This window comes from Rhincodon typus, chromosome 13, assembly GCF_021869965.1.
Source record: "Rhincodon typus isolate 14 chromosome 13, sRhiTyp1.1, whole genome shotgun sequence".
Classification (NCBI taxonomy): domain Eukaryota; kingdom Metazoa; phylum Chordata; class Chondrichthyes; order Orectolobiformes; family Rhincodontidae; genus Rhincodon; species Rhincodon typus.
Genome location: NC_063344.1, coordinates 65,325,039 through 65,339,007, shown reverse-complemented (window position 1 = coordinate 65,339,007; position 13,969 = coordinate 65,325,039). Strand labels below are relative to the sequence as shown.

Sequence of the window (13,969 nt, the reverse complement as noted above, 5' to 3'; positions counted from 1 at the left end):
CACCTTGTTATCTCGGATTCTCCAGCATCTGCAGTTCCTACTATCTCTGAAAAGACAGGAGGGACGGGTGAATGGGTCACAAAGAATGTGCTACATCCTCACTTTTAACATCAAATAGAGACAGAAAGAAGTGTAGCACGAAATGGCAACTTGGTATCAACCTTCCCTTTTAACTACGAGTGGGTGAGAGATGAAAAGGTGAAACGGAACTCAAACACAAACCGTCTATATTTTGTTTAAAAAGTAAAAATTCCAAAAGCTCGTTTGTATCAGAGAGAGAAGGGCGGCATAGAAGGAAATCCAGCAGGTACGCTACCCAATTGACAGACAGAGTAAGTCTATCACCATTGCAGCCAGCGCCATCGTGCATCAACATGCCTCAACACAGCTGCATGGTCCATGAGCGCAATATCAGCTGAAGATCAGTTCTGTCTTTGTTTGCTCTCAGTGTATGCTGCTTTAGCTGGCATTAAATGCCCAGCCCCAGCGGAGAATGTGGTGGTGCTGGGCCTACATGAAGGAGACGGGGTTTTTCATGAGGTAGAGTCGGTTTCCGGATTCTAATAAAGAGGGGCCATGCAAAGCAAAAAGTATTGGGATGCTATTTTAAAAAGGCCATCTAAGGAAGTGGGTCATCAGGGAATGATTAACGTACAACTTTTTGCCATGCATAAAGGGGATTTAGCAATATCTGACCAATGAATCATTGCTGTGCAGCACCCAGAGATGAGGCACCATTGGAGTTTAGCAATAAATAAACCGCTGAATATATTTATTGTTTGAAGTAAATGCATGACTTCAGTATGAAACGTGCAGAAGTCTGGGCGTCCACCACCAGACTGGAAAACAGCCAAACCTTGTCAGCTTTTGTCAAGAGGAATTTTTACTGTGCATGCCAAACATTTGATGAGTTCCCTTAAAAAAAAACATTTTATTTGGCAACACGAGGTGGGGAAAATTTTGATAGTTCCACAGTGAAACATCCACACACATCATTTGCCTGCCATATATCTGGCTGCTTGTTATCAGATCAGGACCTTTCCTCAGTTCTTATATTCCTCTGTGTGACAGCAGCGATTCAAGCCCAATGAAGGAGGACCAAGAAAGGGAAGGAGAATTATGAACACAAACTGACGAGAAATGTAAAGGTGGATTGTAAGAGCTTCTTCAGGTATGTAAAAAAAGGAAATATTAACTAGCACAAATATAGGCCCATTAGAAGTGCAGACAAAGGAATTTATAGTTGAAAACAGGGAAATGGTGGAGAGACCAAACAATCACTGTGTCTATCTTCAGAAAAGAAGTTCCCAAACATTTACCAAGAATACTAAGCAACCAAGATACTCACACAATTGAGGAGCTGAAACAAATCTATATTAGCAAAGAGGGAGTTCTTGAAAAGTTAACTATTTGAGGGTTGATAAATCCCTAGTATAAGATGAACCAAACTCCTAGTGTTGAGAAAGGTGACTATTGGAACAGCAAACACATTGGTAATTATCTTTCAGAAGTCTATAAATTCCTGCAGACAAAAGGGAGCAAGTGTTGTTTCTCAACTATTTAAAGAAGGGAGGGAGAAATAGAATAAAAATCTGTTAGATTCAAAAATTTCCCCTACGACAAATGTCAAACTATTTTGAAGGGTGTAAAAACTGGACACTCAGAAAATAAAGGCAGAATTGGAGATGGTCAACATGGATTTATGAACAGAAAATCACATTTGACACAGTTTTGTAAGGATAATCTTGCAGTATCGATAAAGGTTAACCAGTGGACGTAGTCCATTTGTATTTTCATGAGGATTTTGATAAGGTCCTACACAGGAGGTTAGTAAACTAAATTAGAATGTCTTAGGCCAGTAATAATACACAAGTATGGATTGAGACTTGTTAACAGACAGAAATCAGAGTGCAAGAATACACAGATCATTCTCAGGATATTAGGCTGTTATTAGTTATGGATTGCAAGGGTCGTTACTAGGTCCATAGTTGTTCATTATCTATCAAAATGATTTCAACACAGGGACCAACTGTAGTATTTCCAAATTTGCTAATAATTCAAAACTACTTTGGAATCAGAGTTGCAAAGGACATGCACGAAGGCTTCAAATGGACATGGACCAGCTTAGTAAATGAGCAAGAACATGGTGGAATACAAAGGGTGAATAAGTGTAAAGTTACTGATTTTGTTAGAAAAAATGTAAAGACAGAATATTTCTTAAACAGCGAGTGGCTGGGAATTCATGGTGTCCAAAGGGATCTAGGTGTCCCTGTTTATAAGTCACAAAGCCTGCATGCAGGGCTAACAATAATAAAGCCAAATGGATATGCTGGCCTTAGTCATAAGGATTTGAGTATAGGAATAAAAATGTCTTGCTGCAGTTGTACAGAGCCTTGGTGAGACCTCTCCTGGAATATTGTGGACAGTTTTGGTCCTCTTATCAGAGGATGGATGTAGCACCACGAATGCAAGTGTTCACTCGACTAATTTTTTTTATTTAAAAAAGGCAAACTGCAGAAATTCACTAAAATCCCTTCAACAGAACCTTCTAAACCCACAACCACTACCACCTAGAGGGACACGTACAGCAGATATTTAGGGAACACCATGACCTGCAAGTTCCGCTCCAAGCCACTCACCATCCTGACATGGAAATATCTTTATTTCCTAAGTGTCGCTGGGTCAAAATCCTGGAAATCCCTCCCTACCGGCTCTGTAGATGTACCTACATGAGATAGACTGCAGCTGTTCAAGAAGACAGCTCATCACCTCCTTTGAAGGGACAACTAGGGACGGGTAATAAATGCTGGCCCAGGTATGTGTGATTAATACTGTTGCAGTCCCTCAATGAAAATTTTGTTTGGCAACATGGGCAGTGAATGTTTGTGGATGTGGCATCAGTCAAGCAAGCTGCATTGGGCTGTTGCGTCAAGCTTCTTGCATGCTGTTGGAGTTGCACTCATCCAGGCAACGGGGGAGTATTCCAACACACTCCTGACTAATGCCTCGTAGATGATGGACAGGCTTTCAGGAGGTGAGTTACTCACCACAGTATTCCTAGTCTCTGACCTGCTCTTGTAGCCACACTGCATATATGGCTATTCTAGTTGAGTTTTGGGTCAATAGTAACCCCAGGATGTTGGTAGCAGGGAACACACACTAGGTGCACAGAGCACGTGCTGCTTGATAACACCGTTGATGACACCTTCCATCATTTTTGTGATGTTCAAGAGTCGACTGATGGGGCAGTATATTTGGGTGGGTTGGGTTTGTCCTGCTCTCTGTGTACAGGACATACCTGGCAATTTTCCACATTGTGAGCCAGACATCAATGTTGCAACTGCACTGGTACAGCCTGGCTAGGGGAGCTGCAAGGTGTTTAGATCTTCAGTACTATTGCCAGAATGCTGTCAGTACCCATAGCCTTTGCAGTATCCAATGCCTCCAACCGTTTCCTGCTATCACGTGGAGTGAATCGAATTGGCTGAAGACTGGTATCTGTGATGCAGGGGACCACTGTACAAGGCTGAGATGGATCATCCACTCGGCACTTCTGGCTCAAGATCACTGTGAATTCTTCAGCCTTATCTTTTGCCCTGACATGCTGAGCTCTTTCATTATCGAGAATGTCGATATTTGTTGAGCTGCCTCCTCCAGTGTTGTTTAACTGTCAACCACCAGCATTCATTATTAAATAAGGCAGGACAGTGGAGCTTAAATCTGATCCGTTGGTTGTGGGATCTCTTAGCAGTCTATAACTTGCTTTGTAATGTTGTTGGCATGCAAGTAGTCCTGTTTGTAGATTCATCAGGTTGTCACCTCATTTTTCAGTTACGTCTGGTGCAACTCCTGGCTTGCCCTCCTGCAGACTCCGTTGAACCAGGGTTGATCACCTGGCTTGTTGGTAATGCTAGAGTAGGGGAGATGCTGGGTCATGAGGTTGCAGGTTGTGCTGGAGTACAGTTCTGCTGCTGTTGATGGCCCTCAGCACTTCGTGGATGCCCAGTCATCAGAGTCTATCTCATTAAGCATGGTGAAAATACCAACAGGAATGGAGCATATTCTCAATGTGAAAATGGGTCTTTGTCTCCATGAGGACTGTGTGATAGTCACTCCTGGACAGAGTCATGGACGGATACATTTGCAGCTGGCAGATTAGTGAGGGTGAGGTCAAGTATGTTTGTCCCTCTTGTTGGTTCCCTCACCACCTGCCGCAGACCCAGTTGGGCAGCTCTGTCCTTTAGGAACCGACTGGCTCAATCAGTAGTGGTATAGTTGAGCCACTCTTGGTGGTGAACACTGACACCCCCCACTCAGAGTACAATCTGCACCCCTGGCTCCTTCATTGCATTCTCCAAGTGGAGTACAAATGGAGGGGTAATAATTCATCAGCCGAGAGAGGACGGTATATGGTAATCAGCAGGAGGTTTCCTTGACCATGTTTAACCCAATGACATGAGACATTGTGGGGTCCAGAGTCAATGTTGAGGACTCCTAGGGTAGCTCTTTCCCGACTGCATATCAGTGTGCTGCCACCTCTGCTGGGTCTGTCTTGCTGATTGGACAGGACAGATCTGGGGATGGTGATAGTTTTATCTGGGATAATGTGTATAATGTAGGATTCCGTGAGTATGCCTCTAACAGGCTGTGACTTGACTCGTCTGAGAGACAGCTCTCCCAACTTTGGCACTAGACCCCAGATGTCAGTCAAGAGGAATTTGCTAGGCCCTCAGGGTTGAGTTCACCTTAGTTGATGCCAGCGGTCCATCTGGTTTCATTCCCTTTTAGCAGTTGAATATTTAGCCAGGGCCATTTCAGAAGTAGTTAAGGATCAACCACATTGCTATGGGTCTGCATTAACGTATAGGCCAGACCAGGTGAGGACAGCAGTTTCACAAAATCACAATAATCCCTACAGTGTGGAAACAGGCCCTTCGGCCCAACAAGTCCACAGCGAACTTCAGAGCATCTCCCCCAGACCCATTCCCCTGTAACCCACACTGAACACGGACAATTTAGCATAGCCAATCCACCTAAACTGCACATCTTTGGACTGTGGGAGGAAACTGGAGCACCCAGAGGAAACCAAAGCAGACACGGGGAGAACGTGCAAACTCCACACAGACAGTCGCCCGAGGGTGGAATCAAACTTGGGCTCCTGGTGCTGTGAGGCAGCAGTGCTAACCACTGGGCCACCATGCTGCTTCGCTTTTGCTAAAAAACGAAGCCTGCATTCCCCAGAGTTTCAAAGCTTGAGGGGTGATCCCATTGACATGTAATAAGCTCACACAGGGTGGATGTAGACAGAGTATTTCATCTGCTCGCTCACCCTAGAACCAAGAGACCTAATTTCAGGATAAGGGGAAGGCCACTTAAGACTGAGATGAGGAGGAATCTCTTCAGATGGTGGTGGATCTTTAGAATTCTCTACACCAGAGGGCTGTGGAAACTCAATTACTGAACAGATTAAAGATAGAAATCAAGGATTTCTGGAGACAAGTGATATCAAAGGACTTCAAGAGATAATGCAAAAAAGAAGCATTGAAGTTGATGATCAGCACAATCTAATTAAAAGGGCTTACTCCTATCCCTATGTTCTAGAAAGCTGGAGTACATAATCTAAACTGGAACTCTGATACAAAACTGACAGAGCGCTGTACTGAAGGCGACAGCACCTTTTGGATGAGATGCTAACTCACACATCCTTCGCCCACTTAAATAGATGTTAATTATCCCATGGTTCGACACCAAAGAAACACAGGGGAATCATCAAAGACCAATCTCCCAAACAGCATCACAAAAACAAACTGTCTGGTTACTTATCTCATTGCAGATTGTGGGAGCTTGTTGGGTACATGCAGGCTTCTGACTTCCCAATATCATCTTTTTGGGATTTCTCTTTCAGTTCCTGTGACACCTCCAGTTGCCTCCCTGCTCTCGTGCCCCCTACTCTAAGACATCGAAGAGTACTGGCATCCTCAGTACCAGCTTGGGCATTGGGTTATCAGTGTGGGGAAAGTTGGGAATCTGCCAGCAATCTCAGTGCTCCAAGGGAGCAGATCATTGTGACTGAGCTTCATCTTCTCCAACTTGTACATCCACACACCAGCAGCATGGGGAGGGGTCAGCTGCAGGTGTTCAATGCCAGGAACCGTACTTCCAGGGTACCAAGTTCTGAGCGCAACAACATGAACTCATGTAGCACCCTCCACGCTGTAAATGGTACCAAAAGGCAATCGGGGAAAAAAACAGCATCAAGCCAAAAAAAAGAGAGAAACCTCAGCACAGGTAATGAATAACTTCAGTCAAACAGGTTTGATTTAGGGAGTATGCTGAATGGCTAGAGGCACAGAGGTTTAGGGAGGGAATTCGATACCTTAGGGGGCAGACAGCTGATGCAAAACACGCAGTGAAGGGAACTGGGACACACACAAGAGCCTGGATTTGGAAGAATTGCAGCATTTGCAGAGGGGAATGCGGTTGTAGGACTGGTGGGGGATTCAGAGATAGAAGGGGCAAGGATGTAAGAGGGATTTGAAAGCAAAAGGAAGATTTTACAAGTCCATGGCTTGCCAGTCTGGGAGGCAATGTTGGTCAGCAAACAGAGGCAACGGACAAACATTAGGTTATAGAAAACTAACATTTGAATGAGTTCAAGTTTCAGGACAGTAAAAAAAAAATGGGATGGTAGCCAGGAGAAAATGGAATAGACAAGTCTGGAGGTAACAGGCAACATGGATGAGGATCCAGCCTCCTTCTGTTCCCACTCAATTCCTTCAGTGTTGTTGGGTCAAAATCCTGAAACTCCCTCCTACTCCGAGAGTCTACCGACAGCACATGGACTGCCTTAGTTCAAGAAAGCAGCTCACCACCATCTTCTCAAGGGGCAATTAGGCACAGGCACATCCTGTTAATGAACAAAAGAAAAGAAAACCAAAAAAGTGCAGAACAGACCAGCAATTGAGTCTGGGGTCTCCAGAGCTATTTTTGCCTCAGTATCGCATGCTGCTTTAGCAACTAACGTCAGGTTACTTGTTGGAAGACCTTAACCAAGATACTGTGGGGCAGCACGGTGGCTCAGTGGTTAGCACTGCTGCCTCACAGCACTAGGGGCCCAGGTTCAATTCCACTCTCGGGTGACTGTCTGTGTAGAGTTTGCATGTTCTGTGTCTGCATGAGTTTCCCCTAGGTGCTCCAGTTACCTTCCACAGTCCAAAGATGTGCAGGTTTGGCCTGCTAAATTGCCCATAGTGTCCAGAGATGTACCAGCTTGGTGGATTAGCCATGGGAAATGCAGTGTTACAGGGATGGGTGGGGGGTGATGGGATGCTGTACGGAGGGTCAGTGTGGACCTGACAGGCCGACTGGCCTGCTTCCACACTGTAGGCATTCTATGAGTCTATCAGCATGCCCATTAACTGCATGACTCAACCACAGACTCAGTGATTACGAGTAATGTGATTCCCCTTCCCGATACAAACTCAGCAATTCTCGAAAAAAACAACAAAAAAAAAGAATGCTTGTTTAGTAATAAATTCAATTCAACTTAATAATCAATTCTTCCTCATTGGAGGAGCTGGGCTGTTTGCCGAGCATTCCAGCCAATGTTTACTTCTCAACCAATACCATCAAGAACAGATTATCTCGTCGTTTTATCTGTTATTGCTGTTTGTGGAATCTTGTTGTGCACAATGTGTTTCATCAAAGTAAAACATTGATTACTAACAACTCTCTAATGTCCTGAGGTCAGAACTGGTGCTAGGGCCTACGCCCAAAACGTCAGCCTTCCTGCTCCTCTGATGCTGCTTGGCCTGCTGTGTTCATCCAGCTCTACACCTTGTTATCTCAGATTCTCCAGCATCAGCAGTTCCTACTATCTCTGCTACATAAATGCAAGTCCTTTTGGCTTCCTTTGTCGAGAAAAACAATCCAGTGGGCAGTAACAATCTCACCCATGACCTGCTTGAGGGCAGTTAAGAATGGACAACAAATGCTGGCCTTACCAGCAACATTCACACCACACGACTGAATTATAAACAACACCATCTTTTCTCCTCAGCCGAAACGAAAGGCAATATCTTTATTCTTAAACTCCCTCAAACAGACGCCATTAGCATGCTGAAGTTCACAATTATTTTGCGCAAATGAAGAAAGGAGCGGACTCGGGAGCCTGAATTAGTCAATAGCTCAGTTCAAATTTCAAGGCAGGCTTGTTGAAGAAACAAGTTGCATTGACATGGCACCTTTACTTTGAAAGATGTCCTCAGATGCCAACATCACAGAGACGGAAATAAGGATGATGGAACACCAGGCAGGAGAAGCACAGGGAAGCTAAAACGTGGTCAAACAAATGGATCTTCAAGGAGGAGAGAGATGTTTAGAGAAGGAAGTTCAAAGTGTAGGGCTTAGTTGCCAATAGCAGGGAATAAGGAACTCTCACACCCATTGCAGAGCTAGCCTAATGAAATTCATGGCTTAAAAATCCAAAGTTCTGTAAGCTGCGCACAACTTACTCTTTGCAAGATTTCTGCTACTGAAGATGTAGATGAAAATCTGCACCCCTTCCCCAGCCGCTCAGTGTGTCTGTGAAGGAAGGGGATCGGAAATGTGAAAACTCCCCTGTTCTGTGCCGATGTGACAGAATAGCAGTCAATCACTCCACACATATCACTGGGATTTGAGCAAGGCAATTTTCTCACTGGCGATGGGAGCAATTTGAGGTGTTGAATTAAGAGCATCACACCAGAAGTGCGCTCCATAGCAGTGAAATAAATTAACCAACATGTGATTTTTCCTATCGTTTATTGCTACCAACAGACTTAATATGCCCAGTACTATCGCAGAGAGTAAACATTTTTCTTTAAATACAGCACTAGATGCAGCAGGATGCAATTGTTACAAATGGAAGACAAACATGAAAGTAACATTTTGTGATGCATTATATTTTAGACACAACATGTGGTGAGTGGGATGGTGAGAAGGAACAGCTAACTTTGGAACAATGGCTCCAAATCGCTCCATCACTGGGGATTCCTTGCCTCAAGTCTGAATCTGTTATAGGCTATATAAGAAATTCTGTTTACATTGTATCCTGCAGCTACCAGCAGGCAAACGCGATGGACCCCAGGCTGGAAATCCCTATGCTGCTTGGTTTGAGTGTTTCCCTCAAGAAACCTTGAAGATACCAACACATTCAGGATGACTTACTGACTGACACATGGTGAAGTGCTGTTGCCCCATTAGAAGGCTATTCTACGCCTGGTGAGAGAGTGGAGGAGGAAGTGACAGTCAGGGGTCAAATCAGAATGGACGAATGTGGGAGCCATGGGTCAGCGAGTAGAACTTCAACACCATTGGCCAAGTAAGATCATCTGAATCCGACCTGGGATCTTTCTATCTGCCTAGCTCACTTCACCTGACAAAGGGGCTATGCTCCGAAAGCTTGTGTTATAAAATTAAACCTGTTGGACTATAACCTAGTGTCATGTGACTTCTGACCTTGTCCACCCCGATCCAACACCGGCACCTCCACATCATAGCCCAATACAGTGGTTGTTTTCCCAGAGACCACTAAAGTCCGACTGACAACAATTCTGATATAAGATTCTCAAGACCATGTCAGAAGTTCAATACTAGCTCAATGTTGTACACCATAGCTTCAATACACCATTTCAAAACCACGCAGGGGCTACTAACATGATGGGCCATTTACTGTGTCTCTGGGTAACAACCTTAAAAGGCAGTCAAGCTGACAGAGAGAAAAGAGTTACTTTCTCTCGCTTGATATAACCCAACGATGCCATGGCACGATCTACAATCATTCCCCCCAACAATTCAAGACACACCGTGATAATCTCACACATGCCAATACGAGGCATTATCTCCAGATCCCACTTTCACTTCAGCCAACACAGGCAATATGGAACACTGGAGGCATCTCAAAGCCCACAACCCACAGTTCCTTCCTCTGCCCTCATAATATGTCCCTCCGTGCTCAGGTAACCCCACCAAGCCAACACAATCCCTCTTTGCCCATACAAAGCCCACCCCTGGCCATGCAATACCGCTTCCCTACCCCATGCATGGAAACAGGTAAGTGAGGCTTGGGGGTGTGGTGGGGTGGTCATGGTTAGGACCAGGAGAGAGAGAGGAGAGGAGGGCAAAAGAAGGAAAACTATGCAAGCGTGTGCGGAAAAGGAGTTGGGAGGGGCGGATGGTGGATTGGAAAGCGAACACCAATCTGATGCCAAGGGCAATCAGGCCAGAAGGAGCAAACTGTGAGGGGAGGGGTTGGCTTGAAGGTTAACGGTGGGGAAGGGGCGTGTGAGATGAGAGAGGAGAAGATCAGCCAGAGAAGGGATGCTGGGCAGAGGGCAAATGTAGTGGGGACAGGAGACTAGGGAGTCAGGGAAGGAGAGGTAGGTAAAGGATCATGCACCTAAACAATCATTGATCATCAGGGAGTGTGATTAGGAAAATGGAAATATCATAAATTCCCAAGAATTCACAATGAGCCTACGAAAAACCAAACCAATTTCTGCCTATACAACAGTGCCTTGCATTTATATAGTGCCAAGGTGAACTAGACTGCAGAAAGCTAGGAATGGGAGATGAGCCTTTATTGCAATGGGTTATCATGAAAAAAGGTGTACAATAGGGGACCCACGATCAGAGAATAACGAGTGCATAAAAGTACAGGGGAGACAGTGATATAATCCCATTTACCCTCTCAGGAATTCTCAAAAGTGCCTATAGCCAATGAACTATTGTTCTGAAGACCTTCAACTGTTTGCGAAACGGGAAATGCCACAAATCCATTTGGGCACAGCAAGCTCCCAAATACAATGTCCAGAAAGCCCACGTTTTCAGTGACATTAATTGAGGAACAGGCATTGTCCAGGATACCAGAACAATTCCCTAGATCGTCGCTCATGCCTAAGGAACTTTTACAAGCAGTGGCGAGGCAAGCTGTTGCCAGCTGCTCAGTGGGTATGTACAAAGTGTGGGTGCACTTACAAGCCAGGAAGGTGTTAACGGCTCCGGTCAGCTCCGCCATTCGGCGGCCAGTATTGGGTTAACTGACGGACATTAACCTTTGGCAATCTTTGTTAAACAGTGCAGGGATAACCGCAGCAATTTACCGATCTGCGGGAGGAAACACGACAGGAGGTCACAGCCGCTCGCTGCATTATGGAAGCGGGGGCTGGGTAGGGAGCTCAGTTCTGCCAGAATTGCTCTAGTCCAGCAACGCCTGCACTCAGTGGGAGCTGCGATGCCCCCTGTAGCTGAACAGCATACCCAATGTCCCACCTCATTGGACAAGGCGACAAAATAGGCAGCAGCGAGAGCCAACAAATAAATTCCCCAGGCAAACACTGCGTGAAGGGTGCTATCTGTAGAACTACGGAGCAACAATAGCAAGAATTTGTTGGAAGGGAATGCACCAGTCTTCTTTTTATTTAACCTGGGGTGAATAAACCAACCTGCTGCATTTCTTCAAGTCTTCCCACTTCCCCTCAAAAACGAGCAATACATATGTATTGCATCCTCCTCCAGTGCCAACAGATAGTAGCCAGGGAACTACTCAACAGTTACATGCCCTTCAAACACACGGCAGTTATCTTTCCGCAGTCATTGTCCTTGAGTCTCATCAGCTTAGAAGGCCCGGGGCTGGGGTACAAGGGGGAACCGAGGCAGGTCTGCCACAACAGCAGCATTGACAAGAACAGCTCCCAGCAAAAACAGACTGACCCCTGCCATCGGCCACCACCAGCTCCTGCTGGAGGCCGCAGGGAAATCTCTTGCTCATTAATCGCCCCGCACACAACACGCAGCATGAGGGTGGCCACACTGTGCCAACTCTCAGCTGGCATATTCAACAAACCAGCAAAAGGAGCAAGGCATTCTCAAACAAAAGGCTCTGTGGCAAAGAATTCTCTCACACACAAACACACACACACACACACACGTACATATACATGCGAAGACAAGGGAATTCCTTGCTGCTAAAAATAAGGCCATTGTTTGACTTAGCAATTCCAAGTGCGAGATTTGGGGATTCACTGTACACTTCGGATATCGCCCTCAGGGTCCAGCTCACGCCCCTAAAAGCGCTCTGTTCCCACATTGGATAGAACAGACCCAGTCCATTTAGATTTTTCTCTCCCTAGGGATTGGGTAATGTTATTATACATTCCCAACAAAGAGCTCTGGCTCCTGCTCTCTTCCAATATCCTCTTTTTTTTCCCATCAGTCGACCCTCAGCGATTTCCCAATACCCTCATCCAAGAAATGCACGCCAAATACCCTTTCAAAAAAAAAACCGCATCGTTTTAAACATCACGGAGACTAAAACACACATTATAACCTCAAATAAGTCATGCATTGTCCTTACATATCTTCTCACCACAATACTGTTCTTGTCTCGTCAGCTAGGAAACAATCTCAATTTCCATCCTAGTTTCTATATTTCAGTCTCCTTTTTTTCCCCTCTAATCTCTCTGAAGGTCTTTCAGTTGAAGCTTTCAAAATGTATAAGTCCCCAAGACGAGAGAGTCCTTTACCAGCTCTCCCCCAACCCCTCTCCCCTCTTACCTGAAATCTCAGCTGAAGGCACCGCGGTCACCGAGAACCCTTTGGAGCTGTAGAGCGTTCTCATGTCCAAACAGGTCTTGGGTCTCTGATCTCCCAGAACAGGGGAGGGAAGGAGTCCCAGTAAAGCCAGGCACAGCGAAATCCACATCATCTTCACAAGGACGGTGCAACCAAATCAAGAACTGAGCGTGTGGGTTTTTTTGTGTGCACGGAAGAGAGAGACACACAAAAAAATCCAAAATCGAGCTTTCAAAAGAAACTGGGATCAACGTAATCCAAACAAAAGTTTCCCCAAGTCAATTGCAGGAGGAAAGGAATGCCAACTGATTCTTGCTTTTTTGTTCACTTCTCTCTCTCACTCCCCTCTGGCTTGTGACTTACAATCTTCAGCAAAGAAACGCGAGTTTCAATTTATCTTCTGTAGCTGCCGATGCAAACGGGTTCATTAATGTCTCAGTTAAAAAACACAGCCCACAGACCACACAAAGGAATACAATTAACAAATGCTACTTCTAAAATACATGAACACAATCCTGGGAGTCTTCTTCTTAATTCCAATTCTGTTTTTTCTCTCCCCCAGTGAGTTTGTTACCGGATGTAGTAGTCTCGGGATATACGATGAAGAGTTGGGAGATGGGGTGGGTGGGGGTGTGTGTGTGAGGAGTCTGTCCGACCTGGCACAGACAGAGACAGAGACAGAGTGACTGCCTCCTACCTCTGTCTCTCTCTGTGCAGACTATGCCTTGCTGAGTTTTCCAACTCCACCCCCAAAACCTCTAGCAGGATGTTACGACAGACGCGGTCTGGGACCAATGAAGACGGACCCAGGCTTTGTCAATCACCTCCCTTTTTTTCTTCATTGTCAGTGAGCCGTAGGAATGTCATCTTATCCTCCCATCAGAGTGCTAGTGAGCAAGTGTGCATTGCTGGCCCTGTGTATGTCTGCCTGTCTGAATGAATCTTCCATTCATTTAACCCTTTCAGCCACACACCTCCTCAAATTTACAACGGGAAATGGACTCAAGTGATCCTAATTCAAATGCACTGTGGTCCTGGTCTGTAAATGCATTGCAATTTTCAGGAGAAAGAACTCCTTATTCCCAGTGGTGGGTGGGGAAGTGGAAGAGCCACTAAAATAGCCTTTTGACTGAGTCTACTGCTTACTTCTTGCCAATTGTGGTACGGAGATAACCAGACGCCGGAAAAGACTTCAAGTCGGATTGATAGAGGGTTTAGTGGTATTGAGTTCCCAACCTTTACCCTATTGTCCCTGAGCTGGACCAGGGAATAATAGGGTCTGGTCTTTGCTGTGCCCTGCTTCCACGTTGCCACTCCTGTAGGTCAAAACAACACCTATCACCAAGTCCTCTGTCTG

At 45.5% G+C, this 13,969-nt stretch overlaps 1 protein-coding gene across 1 annotated transcript in view; it reads right to left on the bottom strand.

The window, feature by feature from the left end:
• LOC109932539 (glypican-1-like) overlaps positions 1 to 13,318 on the bottom strand; it is a 190,157-nt gene extending 176,839 nt beyond the window's left edge. Inside the window, exon 1 of the mRNA XM_048604746.1 lies at positions 12,595 to 13,318. Within this exon, the coding sequence (XP_048460703.1) occupies positions 12,595 to 12,745 (151 nt within the window). The 5' untranslated portion in view covers positions 12,746 to 13,318. The remainder of the gene's footprint in view (positions 1 to 12,594) is intronic.
• Between the last annotated feature and the right edge of the window lie 651 nt (positions 13,319 to 13,969).